This window comes from Equus przewalskii, unplaced genomic scaffold (assembly GCF_037783145.1).
Source record: "Equus przewalskii isolate Varuska unplaced genomic scaffold, EquPr2 ChrUn-10, whole genome shotgun sequence".
In the NCBI taxonomy this organism is placed as follows: domain Eukaryota; kingdom Metazoa; phylum Chordata; class Mammalia; order Perissodactyla; family Equidae; genus Equus; species Equus przewalskii.
In genome coordinates, this window is record NW_027228747.1 from 4,062,777 (window position 1) to 4,084,199 (window position 21,423).

General features: G+C 41.4%; 1 protein-coding gene across 1 annotated transcript; it reads left to right on the forward strand.

Moving 5' to 3' along the window:
* Positions 1-13,742: 13,742 nt before the first annotated feature.
* Positions 13,743-20,569, forward strand: ENSA (endosulfine alpha). The gene is made up of 4 exons (XM_008514924.2): positions 13,743-13,965; positions 15,636-15,761; positions 16,878-17,044; positions 19,818-20,569. Exons 1-4 carry the CDS (start codon positions 13,909-13,911, stop codon positions 19,831-19,833), a joined length of 366 nt encoding a protein of 121 aa, XP_008513146.1. The 5' UTR covers positions 13,743-13,908; the 3' UTR covers positions 19,834-20,569.
* Positions 20,570-21,423: the final 854 nt, after the last annotated feature.

Genomic DNA, 21,423 nt, shown 5'->3' on the forward strand with positions numbered 1-21,423 from the left:
TATTTCAGATAAAGCATTGTTCCCATAAGTCATCCTTTATACAGGGTTTCTCAAAGAGTGGAGCAAAGACCACTGCACCAAAATAACCTCTGGAAGCAGGGAGGGTTAACTTGCTAAAATGCAGGTTCCTAGTAAATCAGTCTCTGGGTTTGGGGGCTTAGGAAGCTGCATTTTAAACAGTCTGAAGGCTTGCACATTAAAATTTGAGAACACTGCTTTATTTTATTGCCTGTAATTCATTCATCCAAAAAATATTGAGTATTTAGAAGTTAACTGGCACTTGCTAGGTGCTGACGATAAAAAGTTGTATAGGACACAGTTTCAGCTCCCAAGAACTCACATTTAAGTGGGCAAATAAGATACTTTGTGACAAATGCTCAAATAGAAGTAGAAACTTAATATTTGGAAGTACAAAGAAAGAAGTAACATTCCTCCTGAGAAGTTAGGAAAGACTTAGAGGAGTTATATTTATTTCTAGTAGCTTTCATGTAGCTTTCATGTACTGAGCACTTTTCTCCTGAGCTACTATGCTAACCACTTTATATGTTATCTAATTTAGTCCTCTCAACACTAAAAACACCTATAAGGTTATTTTAAAGAAAACTTGGAGATAATAGGCTTGCCTAAGGACACAGTGCAGTTTGAGTTCAAACACGTGCTTTTAACTACTACTCTCTCCTGCCTCTATTTAAAATTCAGTCGTGAAGAATCTTTTCAGATTGAGAAGGAAGAGCCAAGGCTATTCCCGGCAGGAGAAACAATATGTACAAAATAATTTGTTATGTGCTTGAATTTCATGAATGTGCGTGCTTCTCACATATCTCTAGATTTCCAAAAGGTATCATTCTAAAAGGATATATTCAAGAGATAGACTAAAGACAGGTTTTTGAAACTAACAAATTATCTAATTTTGTTTACCTGCATTTATTCCTTCTGTCATGCTTTTCCTTATATAAAACCAAGGGGGTTTTTGGGTTTTTTTTTTTGAGGGGGGAGGCGGTGAGGAAGATGTTCCCTGAGCTAATATATGTTGCCAATCTTCCTCTTTTTGCTTGAGGAAGATTGAGCCTGAGCTAACATCTGTGCCAATCTTCCTCTATTTTGTATGTGGGTCGCCATCAGAATGTGTCAGATGAGTAGTGTAGGTCTGTGCCCAGGACCTGAACCCGGGAACCCAGGTCACCAAAGCAGAGTGTGCCGAACTTAACCACTGTGCCAGCCCCTAAAACTGATTTTTGACATATCATTTTCCTTCTTCCTTAATAACTTCTTTCAACATTTCATACAGAATTTACAGAGTAAATTCCCTTAGTTTTCATCTGAGAAAGGCTTCAGCCTTCACTTTTGAAGGATAATTTCACTGGATATAGAATTCTAGGTTGATAGGTTATTTTTTGGCAGTTTTCTTTTTTTTTTTTAACAACACGTTAAATATTTTGCTCTACTCTCTTCTTGCATACATGTTTTCTGACATCAAATTTTAACAAAACTATAAAGAGGATTCTAATTAAAAGATAAAAAAAATTTTCCCCTTTTCCACACAGCTAAAATGCCCATAGATATATATACATATAGTTTCTAAAAATGTATTTATTCCCTAAATAATAAAAATAATTGCTTTAATGCTGAAATAAGTTAAGTAAAGCTGATTTTTTATATTTTCCTGTTATCTATTACATATGTGCATGGATCTTTGTTCCTGTGTCCCCAATTCTTCGTAGGGCCTTCATCTCTCTCCTTTTCTCCTTGGTGAGTTCCAGGTTCTATTGATTTGGGAAGAGACAGCCTAGACATGACTTCTTGTTGATAAGTGAGAAAGGGAGCCATCTCTGCCAGAAAGCAGTAAAATTCTCACAGAATGCAAGTCAGACAAAGCATGGGTCACTTCCTGGCAGAAATCTCCTTTTTCTAGCAGCCCAATTCACTGTCTACATTCAAGGTTGTAAAAAAGTAGATTCACCTGGGGGAGGAATCCCTAACAGCTCTTCAAAGAGACATGTTTTTGTGTAGAATTTTTTTGCTTGATTATCAATAGTCTGTTCACCACTTGGTTTTTCTCAACCTCATTGAACCTCCCTAAGTATAGTAGCATATTTTATCTGAACTTTAGAAATTCAGGTAGGAATCTAGGGGCTTCTGCCCCTTTGGGAGGGCTTCTTGACCAAATCTACATGTTTCTACCACATAAGTAAGCCCAGTAGATGTACATCATCTTCCTGATTTGATGGGAAAAAATTCAAAGTTTTTCTTACATATCAGAGATGTTGAAATTCCATCCCCTAATGTAAACATGAGTACTTCTCCAAATATTTCTGGACATTTAAAGCTATAATATCTCAAAATATTTGTGGGTTAGCCTTAATAATAAAAAGCAAAACTTGTTAATTTCCCCAGCTCTGTCACCTCAGCTTTTCTTGAACTCCAGTGGAGGCCAAAAAGGTCTTAGATAACTTAAGTTAAACTAATTAAATGAAATTAGATTTATTTCTGTCTGGGAGTGAGGAGGAAAAGATTATTATGATCAGAGAGACTAGAAGACTACAGAAGGTAATAAAATAGCTGACTGGATTCTTAAGAACATTGTGAACATTTAAAAGACTGAACAAATACTTTTTATTTTAAAATGCTCAAAGTAATATGAGACATGTTTTAAAAATTAGATTACTTCTTTTAATCAGTCTTTCACTTCTCTACTCCATCTTACTCTTCACATTAGATACCTTTTCTTTTTAAACTATTCATGGAACCATAACATTACTAGGGGAAACTGCATAAATCAAAATAAATAAAAATGTACAACTCAGTGTTGAAGAGTGAGCATTCCCCTGTAAGCAGTACCCAGGTCAAGAAACGGAACATCACCAGCTCCTCAAATGCCTCCTTCATACCTTCCCAGCCACTATCTCCCCCCTTAAAGGTAACCAGAATCCTGACTTTTAATACAATAGATTGGTTTTGCATTTGAACATTATATAAATGAAATCATACAATAGGTATTTTTTGTGACCATTGATTATTTTACTTTGAACGTTTGGGTGCTTCTAGTTTGGGGCAATTATAAATAGAGCTGCTATGAACACGTTTGGTGAACTTAAGACTGCGTTTCAGTTGGATATATGTACCTAGGAGCGGAATTGCTGGGTCGTAGGGTTTGGGTTATGTTCAGCTTTAGTATATAGTGCCACCAGTTTTCCACAGTATGGTTATATCAATTTACACTCCCACCAGCCATACTACAGATTTTTTTAATTGTCAATTCATAAATTTGGGGGCAATGATTGTGCTGAGACAAATCTGAATAAATGAAGGCCACTGTTAATTCCTGTGACAATGCTTTAATTTATAGAAACTGGACTTCTTGGGTAGGCCCCAGAGGGTCTCTGTGCACCCTGAAAATATGTACAATATTTTTGCACATTATGCATGTGTGCATGTGTGTATTTTGGACAGAGAAGAAACACAGCTTGCGTCAGATTCTCAAAGATCAGATTTCCCTACTTTGGAAAACTGGTGGCGATCTATACTAAAGCAAAACATAATCCAGTCCTTGACAAAGACACAAAAAAGTTAAGAATGATTGCTTCATGGGAGCCCAGCAATCAAGAAGCTATTATTACTCAGGAATACTTGGCTTGCTATTAGCAAACACTGTTCTAGGTTGGTAGTGGTGCGTTGACATAGACAGTCTGAATAGCCAGGTTTCCTGTGGCTAACGGAGAGGGATTAACACTTTTGACTGCTTAATTTTCCTTTTATTTTTAGTAGGTTAAAATCCTTTATTGACATAGCTTCATGATGTTTTGATAACTTTTTATAATAGCCTTATTGATATAATTCACATACCATATAATATACCTAAAGTGAAAAATTCATTGGTTTTTTAATATATTCACAGCATTGTGCTATCATCACAATCAATTTTAGAATATTTCATCACCCCAGAAAAAACACCGTACCCATTAGCAGTCATTCCCCATTTCTCCCAGTTCTAGGCAAACGCTAATATACTGTCTACCTCTATAGATTTGCCTATTCTGGATTACTCATATAAATTCATGCAATATATGTCTTTTGTGATGCTTCTTTCACTGGGCATAATGTTTTCAAGGTGCATCCATGTTGTGGTATGTATCAGTGCTTCATTTATTTTTATTGCCGAATAATATTCCACTGTATGGATATACCACATTTTATTTATCCACCAGTCAATGGACTTGGTAATTATTTTAAATGATGCCTATATAGAATATAAGGCCAAAACAAAATCTATGTTTCCTCTCCTAAACCTCCCACCTCAGATGTCTCCATATTAGTACATGGTGCCATCATTCACCTAGTTGCTCCAGCCCAAAACTTTGAAGTTATCCTTGATTCTCACAACAGCAAATTCTGTTGGTTGTACCTTCAAAATAGATTCCACATCCAGCCATTTTCAGCCTTCTCTGTAACTACTACCCCCTAGTAGTTACAAGTCCCTAGTCCAAGCCACTGTCATCTCTTCCCTGAACTTTTATAAAAGCCTAATTGATTTCCTGCTGCTGCTTCCACACTTGGCCCCAACAGAGCAGCCAGAGTGATCTGTTTAATACATAAATCAACCTGTGTTACTCCCCTGCTCAACACCATCTCCTGGCTGCCCGTCACACACAAAATAAAATCCAAAGCCTTTCCCATGGCCTAAAAGCCAAAAGTGATCTGATCCTTGCCTACATCTCCTCTTTTTCTCTGGCTCTAGCTACATTGACCTTGCTGTTTCTCAAGTTAACATGTCCCTGTTTCAGGAGCTCTGCATTTACTGTTCCCTCTGCCTGGACCAGTTCTCCTCCAGACAGCAGCTTGGCTCACTCGCCCACTTCATTCAGATCTCTGCTCAGATATCTCAGGTCCTCCCTAATCCCTCTGTCTAAACTATCACCTCCTCCCACCCAGTCACAAATAGATTACTAAACATACTTTATACCCCAGATGTTGGGCTAGTTTTAGTGAAACTTCAGTCTTTTTTATTGGCTTTAATTCTAAGTTCCCCCCTTCCTAATGCTCAGCAATTTAGCTATATCAAGGGTAAAAGTGTGATTTAAATCATTCCCTTAGTGATCATAGTTTTTATATATTACTCTTTTTTCTTTCTTTTGTGAGGAAGATTCACCCTGAGCTAACATCTGTGCCAGTCTTCCTCTACTTTGTATGTGGGATGCCTCCCCAGCATGGCTGGTGAGTGGAGTAGGTCCACACCTGGGATCCAAGCCTGCGAACCCCAAGCTACTGAAGTGGAGTGTGCATAACTTTAACCACTCGGCCATGGGGCTGGCCCCTATATATTACTCTTAAGCAGAGCTTGGAGTTAGAAATATCTTAGCTTGTATCAGAAAGTGTTTTCCAAAAGAACTTGTTTATCTTTTAGATACTTAAACTAATCTCTTAAACATATTCATAATATATTTTCACCATAATTGCCCAAACCTCATTCGACCAATAGTTTCCATTTTCTTCCTCTACATGACCTAGCTTGAACTTAACCTGCCTTCTTTTATCCCTTTCCTCTATCCAGTCGAGCCATACATTCAACTGGTTACCAAGTTCTGTTGGTCTAAGTTCTTAATATGTCTCATTTTTCTATGCCCTTCCATTCCTATTGCCACTGCCCCTTGTCAATAAGCCAAAAATGGAATCTTTAGACCTTGGAAAATTAGCAGTGGTTGGTGATTCTGGGCAAAAATATGAAGATCGTTTCCTACACTCCTTTATACCCTCTTTTATTATCCGCACACTTCCCTAAGGCAGGTGAAAAACAGAGGGGATTTTTATTTGTTTTGTATTGTGTTGTTTTCACTTAAGCTTTTTATTGAAATATACATACAGAAAAGTGCAAATATCATAACTGTGCAGCTCAGTTTTCACAAACTGAATGCACCCATGTAACCAGCACCAGGATTAAGAAACAGAACATTACTAGCACTTCAGAAACCCCGCTCACGCTCCCTCCCAGCCACTACCCTCCAAGGGCAACTGACCTGCTGACTTCTAACAACATTGACCATTTTTACCTTAACAGAGTTTTTCAGATAAACGGAAAAAGCTTAAATGGGGGAAAAGTTGAGGAAAAGCACATCTTAGAAGCCTGAAATGAAAAGGAAAAGAAGTTGGGAAGGGGAAGTCTAGACAATCGAAAAAGAAGAAAAAGGAAGAGGAAAAGAGGAAAGGAGAGGGAATGAGAGAAAGCAGAGGTTTGAAGAGAGAGAATCATGCTACCTGGTTGGCTGCCCAAGAAACCCAACTGTAATATTTTTTTTTTCCTCCCCAAACGCTAGTGCATGGCAATATATCCTAGTTGTAGGGCCTTCTAGTTTTAGTGCTATGTGAGCTGCCACCACAGCACGGCAACTGACAGACGGGTGGTGTGGTTCAGTGTGGTTCCAGGACCAGGAAGCAAACTTGGGCCCCCAAAGCAGTGAGAGCTCTGAACTTTAACCACTAGGCCATCAAGGCTGGCTCCTGATACCCTTCTTAAGCCTGCCCTCTCCTTTCCCCCTGCCCCAGCCTCCACCTCTTCCCCACCCCACCCCCACTGACAGGATTTTAAGGTTGAAAGCCCTCTGCTCCAACTCTCCCTCACAAGTTTTTAGCTGGCACATTAAACTTCATTAGTGATCCATTCTTTTGAGTTAAAATTGCCCTCTTTGGGCTGAAGACTTTTTAAATACAAATACTACAATGAGTAAGCTGCTATTAGTAGCTGACACATAATAGTGCTAAGTAAATTTTCTTCCTTTCTCTTTCTGTGATTTTCTCTAGGGCCTTCCCTAAGCCAGTATTTCACAGTGTAGCTGTTAACTAAATTTGATCTGATTACTTAATCCAAGTTTATATATTTCTTTTTTTAAAAGATTTTGTATTTTTCCTTCTTATCCCCAAATCCCCCCAGTACACAGTTGTATATTTTAGTTGTACGTCCTTCTAGTTGTGGCATGTGGGACGCCACTTCAGCATGGCTTGATGAGCAGTGCTAGGTCCACGCCCAGGATCCGAACCAGTGAAACCTTAGGCTGCCGAAGTGAAGCTGTGAACTTAACCACTCAAGCCCCTACTTAATCCAAGCTTAAAATGGTAACTGATAATGTTGATTTGGTATCTTCTGGATAATATATTTGCACTTTAACCAGGAACTTAAATGCAATGGAAGACAGAGGTGAGATATTTATGAGAAGAGAGGCTTTTTTATTCTCAGAGGAAAAATTATAAAAGTCTTTGAAATGGGCAAAAATGTTATTGGGTATTGTCTAGAGGAGCCTTCAGAGTTATTTGATCTATGCCTTTCATTGTCTTTGAACTATTTTACAATTTGTAAGTTGAGAGAACTGATGGCAATGCAAATGATTCATATACATAGAAAGACAAGTGAATTTTGTCCAGTGAGATATGATTGAATTCCACCCTATGGAAAAGATAATTCCAAACATTATATTTTTTGCCCCATAAATAATGACCAATTTTACAACTATTAAGAAATTCTTTTCCATATTCCTAATTGCCCATATATGTGTTGGTCTTCAGATTCTCTTTTGAACCAGTTTAACATCTTACTAGTTCCCTCATTTGCATGAGTTATGATTTTACTTTTTTGAAAATTATCTTTAATACTGAATTGTTCTGATCACTTAGCTACTTTCCCGAGGGTACTCTTAAGGCCAGCCCTAAGAGTAAATGTGTAGAAGAGGCAAGGAGAGGCTTCAGCTGGGTTAATTTCCTGGTATTCTCAGTCTGGCCCATCAGAGGGTGCTAATGATGTGTGTCTTAACCTAGATGTTCCTGCCCCCCCTTCTTCTATAGAATGTTGCTTAAGCACTGATGAATTTTATAGTGTTGTTCCCAGACATCTCATCTCACACCCTGAAAAGATGTATGTCTTGCCCTGAAGAATTAGGGCATAAGGAAGAAAAAAAGACTGAAAGATGATGAATAAACATGGAAGAAGTTCAGATCCTCTTCTCTCCTTACTTTCCCTCCTCCAATCTGCTCTTCTCCGTGTATTTGCTTTTCTGTAAATGGCACCACCTTTCTTTCAAGAAGTTGGAATTCATTCACCTTTATTCCCTACATCCAATATCATTTGTCTCGTCAGCTCGTCTCCAATCACAGGGCCCCTGGCTTTGATCAGGCCTCTCAAGTCCTGCCTGGATGACCACAATCAGAGATCAGCTGGTCTCCCTCTCCCCTCCATTCCAATTCCCACATGGCTACCAGAGTTACATCTTTCCAAATCCAACAGAATTGAAAGCTCAGAAATAAAACCACACATCTATGGACAGCTAATCCTTGACAAAGGAGCCAAGAACGTACAATGGAGAAAGGAAAGCCTCTTCAATAAGTGGTGTTGGGAAAACTGAACAGCCACATGGAAAAGAATGAAAGTAGACCGTTATCTTACACCTTACACAAAAAATTAACTCAAAATGGATTAAAGACTTGAATGTAAAATCTGAAACCATAAAACTTCTAGAAGAAATTATAGGCAATACACTCTTTGACACTGCTCTTGGCAGCATCTATTTGAATACCATGTCTACTCAGGCAAAGGAAACAAAAGAAAAAATAAACAAACGGGACTATGTCTGACTTCTGCAAGGCAAAGGAAACCAGGAACAAAACGAAGAGACAACCCACCAATTAAGAGAAAATATTTGCAAATCATATATCTGACAAGGCGTTAATTTCCAAAATCTATAAAGAACCCATACAACTCAACAACAAAAAAAGAGGCAGAGGATATGAACAGATATTTTTCCAAAGAAGATATACAGATGGCCAATAGGCACATGAAAAGATGTTCAACATCACTAATTACTAGGGAAATGCAAATACTGCTATGAGATACCACCTCACACCCGTCAGAATGGCTATAATTAACAAGACGAGAAATAATAAGTGTTGCAGAGGATGTTGAGAAAAAGAAACCCTCATACACTGCTGGTGGGAATGCAAACTGGTGCAACCACTATGGAAAACAGTATGGAGATTTCTCAAAAAAATTAAAAATAGAAATATCATATGATCCAGCTATCCCACTACTGGGTATTTATCCAAAGAACAAGAAATCAACAATACAAAGAGATCTATGCACTCCTATGTTCATTGCAGTGTTATTCACAATAGCCAAGATGTGGAAGCAAACCCAAGTGCCCATCAATTGATGAATGGATAAAGAAGATGTGGTATCTATCTACAGTGGAATACTACTCAGCCATAAAAAAAAACAAAATCGTCCCATTTGCAACAACATGGATGGACCTTGAGGGTATTATGTTAAGCAAAATAAGCCTGACAGAGAAAGACAAACACTGTATGATTTCAGTCATATATGGAAGATAAACAAACACTTGGACAAAAAGAACAGATTAGTGGTTACCAGAGGGGAAGGGGGTAGGGGGGTGGGTGATAGAGGTAAAGGGGCACATATGTATGGTGATGGATAGAAAATAGACTATTGGTGAGCACGATGCGGCCTATACGGAAACTGATATATAATAATGTACATCCAAAATTACATAATGTTATAAACCAATATGACCTCAATGAAATAATAAAAATAAGAAAGCTTGAAAAATAATTTTAAAATGTTGATTAAATGTTTAAATAATACTATTTTGGATATATTGGGTTAAATATATTAAAAATTAATTTCACCTGTTAAAAACAATCTTTCCAAATCCCAAATCTAACCATACCATTTCTCTGCTTGAAATCAGAGGCTCCCTTTGTCTTCGTGAAACCCTAACACATTAGCATGACTTACAAGTCTCCTCAGGGTCCCAGCAACCTGAACAGCTTCATGTCCTGCCGCTCCACACAGGTTCCCAGATCCACCTTATTTGCAATCTCTCCTTAGGGAGCTTTTCAAAATACAGGTTCCCAGGCCCCCGCCCAGAGATGCCAATTCAATTGGGGTGAAATAGGGCTAAGGAAATCAGTATTTTTATAAAGTTCCCTGGGAATTTCTAGTCAGCTAAGTTTGAGAACCAAGGATCCAGTACATGGAGTTTCTTATGGTTCTGAGTCTTTTCACATGAGGCTCCTTCTGTCTGACAAGAGCTTCTCCACCCTTTCTTTTTACCTTGAGTGTTCCTATACTTCCTTCAAATGTCATCCCCTCCAGGAAGCTGCATTTGATGTTCTTCTCCAGTGTAAATTATCTTTATCTCTTATCTCCTCACTCATCTGTGCACAACTTGAAGAGACTGTCTTTTATTTTTGCATCCGTGGTGCTCAGCACAATACCCAGCACATGCTATGAATGCTCAAAGTTCACTAGATGAAGGAGGAGTCTTGCTGGGCTGACAGGATCTCACTCCCTCCCAGAAGTTGTTATTCCTGCTACAGTTTCTCTCTCCCTTTTCCATTGTCCTCAATCAGGGGTCAGTCACCCTCTAACCTTTTATAAGACAGCTGATCCTCTAAATTGCCTCCCTTTTCTCCCTTCCTTTGCCAGTCTCCAAACTTCCTATTCATCCTCGTAGTCCCAGCTTAGGTTCTACCTCACCTGAAACATTCTTTGACCAGCTCAGCCAGAAATAATCCTTTAAACACCTATAAATAAAACTCATTTGGCAAGTGTCATACATCATCTAATATTGTAGTTGTTTCTACATAATGTAAGGAACACAATATGGTGCCTTACATACTTAAATACATGTGTTAGAGACGTACAGCTCACCCCCAATGCATGGGTCACAATCACTGTCCTAACCTCCTTCCTTGTCATAATGCTGTGGGACTTGAACATTTGTGACTTCACATTTACTTGATTATGTCAACATCAGCGACTTTTGTAGTCGTGCCATATCTGCCCCTAATTATGATTATTATAGGCTAGAGCTCATCATAACCTATAATTTCTCCACCTTCCTAGATACAAACTGAAACTTCCTTCTCACTGCAACTTCCTACTCTTATGGCTCTATCAGTCATTCCCACCAAATCTGAGCTTCATCTGTCTCACCAGTTCTTCACCTCCTTCCCATTCTCCCAGTTCATCAACCTCATTCTGTCTTTCCTAAAGAATCTAGGTGCTATCATCAGCCATTTCAACAAAGTGGCAAACCAATCTCCTCCCTCCACTGTTCCTTCTTTACCAGTCCTTTGTCCTAGTTAACTCAGGCTGTTTTCTCCATTTCAAGGCAGCCAGGAGTTACTGACGATGCCATGCTGATTGGGACTACTACAAATTCATACTTAGCTAATCTCAGGTAGATCTTGGTATTTTGAATCATTGCTATTTTCTATGGTGCTGTTTCTACCCCTATTTTTCCTAGATCCTCCATCCCACCCTGGCATCCTTTTTATTCTCAAAAGATTGACCTCAAAGCAAGTCCATTCAATGTGACTTCCCTAAACATTTAGCCACTTCAAAATCTCTCTGTACATTCCCCTCCCACTCTCCATTTACAGTTGCCAAAGTCCTGTCTACCTCTCTCCTTCTTGAACTAATGATTTCCTCTGAGACTTTAATTCTTTCATGATCTCTTCTTTAAAGTAGATCATTACATTTTAAATTTTTCTTAATTAGCCTCTTCCCCTTTTCTAAAAACATGCTTGAGTCTTGCCTACCCTCCAGAAAAGAAAATTTGCTGGTAATTGCCCTAATTCCTTTCTTTGCTTCACTGAATATTGCTACCACCTCGTCACTCTTCAACCCCTTGCAATTAGCTTTTATCCCCTCCATCTTTAACTTCTCTGTCACTTCTTCTGGTTCTTCTCCTTACCACTCTGATCATTTGTCTCTGCGTCCCTTGCCGACTTTTCCCCAGGTTATTGCCCTGGGACCTATTTTTCTTTTTAACTTTCTCCTTCAGTGATCCCATCTACTTCCACAATTTTATTTATATTTATTTAAAGAAGCCCAAATTTTATTCATTTTATTCAGATTCTACTTTTCTCTCAAACTCCAGATCTATATTTCCTAGAACCCTAAAATTTCAGATATGGAGATCTCAGAGGTCATTTATCTTAAGTCTTTAGTGACTGGATATCTCCACCACATAGCTCACTGGCTTTTAAAAAGTCAATGTTTTCAAAATTGAACACCTCATTTTCTGTCTGCTTCCAATTCCATTTGCAAATTGAGTCCCCTTCTTGAATGTATTGCTTCTATATAGAGTCGACTTGAGGCACAGCCTCCTCATTGCCTATACTCAATCAGCTGCTAATTGAGTAGATTCCATTGCGACAGACTCTCTCAATTACGTTCACTGTTTTGTATTCTAAACTACCACATTTCTAGTTTAAGTCCTATTTATCTCCCACCTAGAGTATAGCAGTGGACTCCTGGCTAGACTGCCCACCTCTAGTATCTTTCTGCTTGGAATTCTGAATTATCTTTATTCATTACCACCAGATTAATATTCCTAAAGAGCTGTTCTGATCTGCCACTCTCCGGTCTAAAAAGCTTAAATGTCTTTCATGGATTACTAAATTATTCACAAATTCCTTATCCTGGCATTCAAAGCCCTCCATGTTCTGGACTCAGTTCTGTTTTTCTAGCCTTCATGCTGTGTTCATCACCTTAAATATCCTTCCTTCCTTCATCTTTACCTGATAAACTTGTTAATTCTTTCAAGTTTATTTCAAATACCACCTCAGTCATGAAGTCTTTTTTTTTATCCCTAAACTGAATATGAGCCTTTCTTTGAACCCCATAGCATTTTAATAACACTTTTATTTCAGTGCTTACCAGATTTTGCCTTGTATGAGAATAATCTACGTATTCCAGTGCTTCTCAAACTTTTCCATTAGAAGTGCATCTAATTATACAGAAAAATGAACAGATATCCCCAAGGCTATTTGTCACAAGAAGTTACTCGGAAAATTAAATTTTAATATGAATTTTTCAGTGTTACCATTAATAGACTGTTTTTAATATAAAAGTGCCATGCTTTTTGACTAACACTCCAGCAAGATGTATCTATTTAATCTTGGGGATTTAGGGTACACCTGGCACACTGTGAAAACCCTCTTCACATGCCCACTAAACTAAGCTTTCCAAGGCAGAGACGTCTTTACTGTATATGTATCCTCTGTAAAACTAATACAGTACCATCTACAAACAGACGCTCAAGAAATATTGTTGAACTGTGACTCAGGATAGGTTAACTACATAGCGTTAACTATAGTTACTAAATGTTAACCATGTACCTAGAACTGTGCTTGGAGCTTGGTCTTCATGGGATGAGCCTGAACAAGAATAAAACTGTACGTAAGAGTTAAATTTTGGAACATAGGCCGCCTGTGTTCTGCACGACTCTGGTTGGGGACTCAGTCTCTCCATTCCACACACCAAATTACACATAGGAATAGTGTTGAGTACTGCTTTAAAGTCCACTCCGACCTCCAAATTATTTTCCGGAGATTGATAATTTTCTGCTAACACTGCGCAAAGCTTAATCCTTTCCACCTGAAAAAAAACACGTTTCCATCCTTTCGCTCTCCAGTTTGAAGCTCAGCAAAGCATCCCGGGGGCGGGGTGGTGGAATTGAAAGAAGTCTCATCCCACCAAAGGAGCAAAACCCCACAAGCTAACAGCACCGCCCCGTAACATCCCCCACGGGCTTCCAATTGGTCCTTGTGGCTCATTCTCTTTCCAGATTGGTGTTCCAGCTTGCCCGTCGCCTCCACAAAAACCCACCTTTAGCCAGTGACTATTGGTAGATCGTTACGTCATTGCCCCATCTACCCTCTTCCTGTTGGCTCCCATACGAAGGGGCGGTCGCAACGTCACAGGCAAGGGCCGCCATTTTGACTGAGCAGTCCTAGTGACAGGAGGCGAAGCAGCAGCGCAGGTTGTCCCCGTTTCCCCTCCCCCTCCCCTTCTCCGGTTGACTTCCCGGGCCCCCTACACTCCACAATCCCGGTCCCGCCATGTCCCAGAAGCAAGAAGAGGAGAACCCTGCGGAGGAGACCGGCGAGGAGAAGCAGGTGAAACGGAGGGGGTGCGGGCGGGCGAGCCGGGGGCGACCGTGATGAGGCGGGAGACGGTCTCCCACCAGTGCGGATTGGTCGCCATGGTCTCAGGCTCTGCAGGGGTTGGCCGCTTCTTGCGTCACGCAGGGTGAGCCTCAGCGCGGCTTGCTGCTTTGGCACTGGTTGGTTGGGTCGATTGTCAGTCGGTTGTGTACCCTTTCTGATTGGCCAATAAGCCTACGGCTCAACTTGTTAAACCTGTGCTATAATTGGCCGAGCTCGGGCGCGGGGCGGGTGTTTGGAAAGACTGGGTGAATGAAAGGGGTCTGGTGGTCCCGGGTTGCGGAGTGTTATTGGTTAGTAGCGGTAAAAGACCCCACACCCAGGCTGCGGCGGCATCCTAAGTCCTCAGAAAGAAACAGTTCGAGGTAAAGACGTTTAAAAAGGACCAGCGGTGGGGGAAGGGAGAAGAGTAATTATTATCGTAGCTGGTTTAAGGCGGCAACTTTCTCTAGAGACCTATTTTGATGGTTGGGGACGGTCTGTTGCCCACCTTCGATGAGGACCGAACAAGGTTGAAGACTGGAGTTCCGTACAGAATAATGGAGATTTAACCTAGAAAAGACGCCGAGAGAGTCGTGACAAGAAAGACGCCGCCCTATTCCCCCCAGACTTCCAAGGTAGTGAGACTTAGTTCACCCGCAATTCTGTGATGAAAACACTCCAGATAAACCTCCTCTGGGGTTTGTATTTGACTTAGAACGTTTGGTATTGGGCTCAGAGGTTCGTGAAATACACCTGGTGTTAATTTGTGCCGGATTTTCAAGGGAAGGGAATATGATTCCGCTAAATAAGGAGCCACAAATTGGCTTTAGGCCCTTTTAGAGAGTCATTAAAGAAGAGGGCGGCGGGGCCCACAAAAGGCAAGAAGAAAGTCGCAACAAGAGAGCCTCTGCAAGCTAATTGAGTTCTTGGCACGTTCCCCAAACTTCCATCGCTTGCCCCATTAGGGAAAGTGTTGATTTTTTGGCAAAAACTGGTGGGTAAATACTAGTTAACCTACTGTATCTTTGTTTTCCTGAGGTTGAAAACAGTGTTATTTTCATTTCTGTTTACCTGTCACCTTCCTACCACAATGTTTATGGAAATGCTGAAGCAATGCTGTTCTATTAAGGTGGAGATTTCTGGAAAAGGCCACATAGCCTCCTCCACGGACTTATCAGATAACTGTGTTAGACTTGGAACAATGAGGGAACGTCTCAGCAGAATTATCCCCTTTATTTCCCATTCAACCTGTACTGTGTGTTAGGGACAGCCAGGGAACTTTCCTACTCATCTTGTATCACCAGAAGCCCTGTTAGCTTTCTGTCTTCTGTGCTGAGTGAGCAGTGGCTCACTCCGTGATTAAAGCATTGTGTTTAGGTATTAAACCTAGTGCTCGCAGGTCACGGAGGTGGTTCCCAGGGCATAGTGTGAGAAGCAGCTGGTCTTTTTCTTCTCACAGTACAGTCATCTTGAGCTTTAAGGATTTGAACAAAGGTCTAGCTTTATTTAAGAGCAGAGTGGAGATAGCGTGTTTGCAAGTGGGTAGATCTCCAGGAAAAGTTGATAGTATAAAGGTTATCAGATATTAGAAGCAGTTGCTTCTCAGTCTTTAATTTTATTGGCCCATTTGTTTCCTCCAGGACACGCAGGAGAAAGAAGGTATTCTCCCTGAGAGAGCTGAGGAGGCAAAGCTAAAGGCCAAATATCCAAGCCTAGGACAAAAGCCTGGAGGCTCCGACTTCCTCATGAAGAGACTCCAGAAAGGGGTATGGAGCACGATCTTACCCTCTGACTTTGGAGCTAAAGGGGGGCTTTAGGGTTGAGATCTGTAGAGATTCTACTGAAGACTGATCTAGAGGTTTTGTTGTTGGGCAGTGGTAGAAAGGAATTAGAAACTTATAAAGAGCAAGGCAAGTTATTGTAAGTCCCTGATATGGTATCAGTTATGTTCTGATTTTCCATATAGGAAATTAAGGCTTTATGTCAGGGCATTTGGGTATGAGGAGTTGGAGGAATGAGGGAAGGGTGTTAGAGACTGGTATGCTGACTGCCCCCAGGCATTTGCCTCTTTGGATAGTGAGAGTTCCAGGACTGCACTTTTAGGATTAGAGCTAAATTTGGGCATGCATCATTTCAGAAGTCCCCAGAGGTACCTAAAGCTGACTGAGGGATTGTAAATTCATTAAACTGGAGTGTGGTCCTCTGTGTGGATGAAATGGAGAGAGCAGGAGATCCCTGTGGAGAATCCTAGTTATTGAGTCTTAGTCACAGAGGATGATGTGATGCTGATTTGCAGCTTACCTTGCTGTAGGCAACGCAGGCGTGGGCAGGCTGTCACAGCCATGGAACATGTGTGGGAGTGGTGGGAGTCCGAGGGAAAGTACATTTTCCTCACGAACAAGCCCAGTTTCTATTCATGGTCTGAGAGAATGAATTTTAATTTTGAGGTTGTTGGCTTGAGGTTGATCTCCTGCTGATTGCTATGATAGCCCCAGATTGACCATTATGTCTTATTTCCGTTTCCCCAGCACCAAGCCCATTGGAGGCTAATAGGTCCTCAGTAAGCCTTTATGAATAAAGTCAGTAATTTGTTTGAACCATCCTTTACTAATGGGGCTACAAAGGATGTAGGGGCTATCTCTTAACTCCAAAAAATCTATACTCCAGCTAGGAAATTGCTCACATTCCTGAAAAAGCCAGAATGCATTGGGGAGAAGACATAAAGTAAATGTGATTAATGCTAAGTTATGTATGCATGAGGTTAATCAAAGAAGCTTTGAAAGACCCGAGTGTACATAGGAGTTTGTAATGGATGTGAGTCTCCTTGCTTTTGAGGAAGGCCAGAGCTCCTCACTCACCTAAGCCTCTCTCTTGTCTCTTAGCAAAAGTACTTTGACTCAGGAGACTACAACATGGCCAAAGCCAAGATGAAGAATAAGCAGCTGCCAAGCGCAGGACCAGACAAGAACCTGGTGACTGGTGACCACATCCCCACCCCACAGGATCTGCCCCAGAGAAAGTCCTCGCTCGTCACCAGCAAGCTTGCGGGGTAACCTGGGCCCCCCTTCTCCTCCCCTTACTCACTCACTGGACTTTTGTATATCATAGGCAGGGATAGAATGGGCACCTAGTTAGATCTTCTCAGCTTGCTAGCCAGAAATGACTGTGATTCTGCTGGGGGCTGCTGAGAAGGCAGTGCAAGTTGAAGAGGGGCTCTTGAGTTCATTTCTCTGGTTTAATTAAGATTTCCACACCCTCACTGTAGCCCAGGTAGGGGTCCAGAAATAGGAGACTAGGATTGGATAATGCTGCAAACTGTTTTTTTCTTTTGTATGAGAAACTGGGGAGATGTGATTTCTCCTTTTGAAAGAGACTATCCCCAAATTAGTTAGGCTAAGCCTTGGGAATACTACAGCAGATTTAACATCCCGAGGGTAACTTGACAGAGTTGGGAAAGGTAGATTGAATGAGATCTGTTTTCTGTGCTTCTAAGTGTTGTGTCCCTTAGGCTGCCATTGCTTCATGTTTCCATTATGGCAGGTTTAGAGAATCCTCAAAAAAGAAAAACTGATTTGCTTGCCTAAATTATAATGCTCACTTAACCTCCCTTACTCAGTCAGTGTCTCTTACAGTTTGCCCTGGCTCTTAAATAATGTAAATAGATTGGAGACCATTATCCACATAAAATGGGCACCTTCTCTCTCTCTTCCAGCATGTTGCTTTTGAACGTATCATGAGATGGTGGAAAGAGCACTGGTTTAGGAGTCAAGATAACTGGGTTCTAGTTGTACTCAGTCTTTACAGAACTGATGTGTAACCTTGGTCAAGTCATTTAACCTCTCTGGATTTGTTTCCTCATTTGTAAAATAGAGTTGAATACAGATAAGATTGATTGGTTTTTAAGTCCAATAACTGCCAACTGAAAAACTCTGTGCTATTCATTGTAAATCTAAAAGTGAGGAAGGCCCATGGGTGTGCCTACAGAGGGGAACCGTTTGAAGACTACATGGGGAGAGACGAAGTTGAGATTTGGGGCTTATAAATTCAGGCAAGAGGGCCTTAGAAGTATCATGATTTTGAGGATCACGAAAAAGAATTTTAAGAAACTGGCTATAGAAGCTTCTTGCTTCTGCTCCCGCCCACTTTCCTGGCCTACAATCTGGGCCTTCGCTGCTAAAAGCTGCTCTGGCAGCTGAGCTGTAGGCCTGAGGAAACATGCTCAGTCATGCACACGTGGAGTCCCACATTTCAGCTGTAATCCAATGCCAGGCGCATTGTTAGGGAGACAAGAGGGAAATGGATGAACTGAGCTAGTCTCCAGGGCTTAGCACTACTGCAGGGCTGGAGCAGCAGGTTCTTAGGAGATGATTCACCTTGGAGGAAGCTGGGGAGGGGAGTTAGGGAGAGAGAAAAGGAACACTGAGAAATCTCTGCCTTCCCAGAGCACTGTAACCCAGCCCCTGTGTGATGAGAAGTAGCAATGCTGATTCGTCAACAGGTGGACGGAAGGGGTTGCAGGTGGCCAGCATCTTCAATTGAGTTATCATTAGGCAGGCCTGAATTTTACTGAATGCAGCTTGCTAGTTACGACAGAAAGGGCCAGGGGGAGAACTGTTCAGGGGAAGAAGAGTATGTAATCCTCTCTTGTCCTCTCACCTCAGAAATTCTGAGAGGTCAAACACTTGGCGCGATGAGAATGACTGATGAACTTGCTGGTGCGCATGTGGAGAGATGGGGTGCTTATATACTTCTTTCCTGACTGGCCATTCACTCTCAGCCTGTCGTTCAGATTGGATAGGAAAATGTTGGTGAGGAAGGAATGGAGAGAGCAGGATCCCCGGATTCCCTGGCCCCACACTCCCTGACTGTCCCTTGTAATTGTATATAATTTGTGTTTCTTGCTCCATTTCCTCATGCTGTCTTCCTTAGTCTAAAGTCCATGTGGGAAGGGGAAAATGCCGAACATCCTTGTATAGTTTCCTCAACTGTCCCAGCTGTGTTGTACATAGATATGTCATGTTATTATATATATAAATATATATATAATTTTGTACCTTTTCTTCATCTCCGATCTTCTTGAATTTTGTACTTTTTTCTTTTCTGTCTGAGCTGCGTTCTCTGTTGGTCCATTTGAATCCTGAAGACTGAGGTCACAATGAGTCTGGTTTTTAGGAAGGAATAGAAGAAATAGGGAAATCAGAAAAACTGTTGGTCTCACTCTTTCTCCACCTGGTCCTCTTCAAGGCTAAGCAAACAAAGAAACAAGCTAAATTCTGTATTTGCCATCTATTTCCACAGCATGAAGTACATAGCTTCCATGGCAAATAAGAGTCATTTCAGAATCCAAATCGCCTTGATTAAACCAAGGTTATTCAAGCCACTCAGAACAACATGTGTGTTGTCTGGCCCTGGCCTCCACACAGTCACCACCTCATCACTGTGTGCCCCCAGTCAGTTTCCACTGCTGCAAGGAGCTGTGGGCAGGCCTCTGTAACTCAGCCTGCTCTGAGCCAGGTAGCTTACACCCCTGGAAACCTCCAGTTATTTTGATCTTGTCTAAAGAATTGTTTTTCTGTCCTTTTTTCATGGATATCTCCAAAAAGACAGAGAGCATTTTGTTGTGTGGATAGCAAAAGACTGAAATTCTCTTTTTTTTTTTTTTTTTTTTTTAACAACTCTATAGATAGGGCTGAGGTGTATTCCAGGTAGCCTAATGATTGAATGGTTAAGTGTGAAGACTGATGGGGAGACTGGGATGGAACTGAGGGGTTTTTCCGTTATTACTTGACAGTGTTTTCTTTTTCTTCTGTGTTCGTCTGCAGTGGCCAAGTTGAATGATGCTGCCCGGGGCTCCGCCAGATCCTGAGACGCTGCCCCCCTGGGTCCTTTGCTGGCTCCTGCCTCTCCCTGCCTTTGCAGCCAGGGGTCAGGAGGTGGCTTGGGCGCGGGCTGGAGAGGCAGAAGCCCCTGCCCGTCGGTGTCCCAGCGCATGGAGCCCCTTGGGCTGAGCACCAAGACTTTGAACCTTTTTTGTTTTTCTTTTTTTCCAAATAACTGTTGGGAGAAATCTCAGTGAAATTCTGGGGGTGGGGGTGGGGGTTTGAGAGGGTGGGGTGGGAGATTTGGGGGAATATGAATGCAGGCTTGGAGTTGATAAAAACATTCCTGACTATCCTCCTCCTTAACCATGTGGCTGGTGTGAGGTGGGTGTGAGGGGGAAGAAGTGGAGCAGACTACAGATGAGGGGTTCTAATTCAGCTCTGTAGAAAAATGCCTTGTTTGCTTGGATGTGGCTGGGGATCTGGTGTGAGATAAAAGAAACTGTCCATCTAAATGTGACAGATGCAAACAGCTCCTCTAGTTCTGCAGAGCAACCTAAGAACTCAATTAATGTTAATTGTTCATTAAAAAAAAAAAAGTGCTGTCCTTGAAATAGATTTGCTGTGGGGAGAAGGGCAGTGAGTGTGGGGAGAAGGGGCCATGAGTGTGGGGAGCCCCACAGAGCCCAGGGGACTTTTTCAGTATTTGAAATAAAAAAGAAAAGAAGACCCACAAAAAAAACCCAACCCAGAAATACTCTGAAGCAGTTGGTGTGTTTTATTGGGGTTTGGGGAAAGGGAGGAAAATAAGACTGAAGACACCATTCAGGGGAGAAGCTGGTGTGGGGCCCTGAGTTTCTAAGGAATAGGAGCCCTTAATATGGGTAATAGCTGAGCTCGCCTTTTCCGTCACTCAGGGAAAGGGAGCAGGGACGTTGGCGTACAGACCAGGGTTTTCCTGACTCCTGTACATCCCTGTGTTTTGGTAGCTAATGCAGGAGATGCAGCAACCTCAGGTTTTGGCTCACAAAATGAGGGATTTGAGGTATTTGATGTGAATGGTTTATTGCCACCTAAAGCTTAGTCCAGGCTAAGCAAAAAAGGAAGCTCACTCTTCCCTCTCCCTTTTAGTCTTCCATTCCTTCACAAGTTCTCATGTCTGGGAAGGAGAAATGTGACCTCTGGTAATAAGCCAAAAGGAACTCAAGCCTTTCTGTTTGTGGCCAGCAGGAGGCAGAGTGACTTCTTTCCTTATGATGTCCCAACCACCACTGGAACCCTGCCACTGAAAGAAGTTAAAAACTCCTTGTAAATGTAATATACAAAAGAAATGTTACCAAAGGAGAAATAAACTCACACTTGTCTCCCCCCTACCCACCCCAACATTCACACTTGGTAGATCGAAACTATTTGCCCATTTTGCCCAAGTTTCATTAGGAGAGTTTATCATGGTATTTTCCCAAATGTGATTGGCCTCTCAAATGAATATGCATCAAGGAAGATAAACAAGGTCCAGGAGACATAGATATTCCAGAGAAATCTCCATCATATTGAGGGGAAGGGTACTCCTGAACAGGAGAAGAAATATTGTTCTCAGTATCTAACTCAT

Coding starts and splice junctions, on each gene's coding strand:
- ENSA (XM_008514924.2), top strand. CDS start 13,909: ATGTCCCAGAAGCAAGAAGAGGAGAACCCTGCGGAGGAGACCGGCGAG. Junction 13,966..15,635: donor AGACCGGCGAGGAGAAGCAG/GTGAAACGGAGG, acceptor TGTTTCCTCCAG/GACACGCAGGAGAAAGAAGG. Junction 15,762..16,877: donor TGAAGAGACTCCAGAAAGGG/GTATGGAGCACG, acceptor CTTGTCTCTTAG/CAAAAGTACTTTGACTCAGG.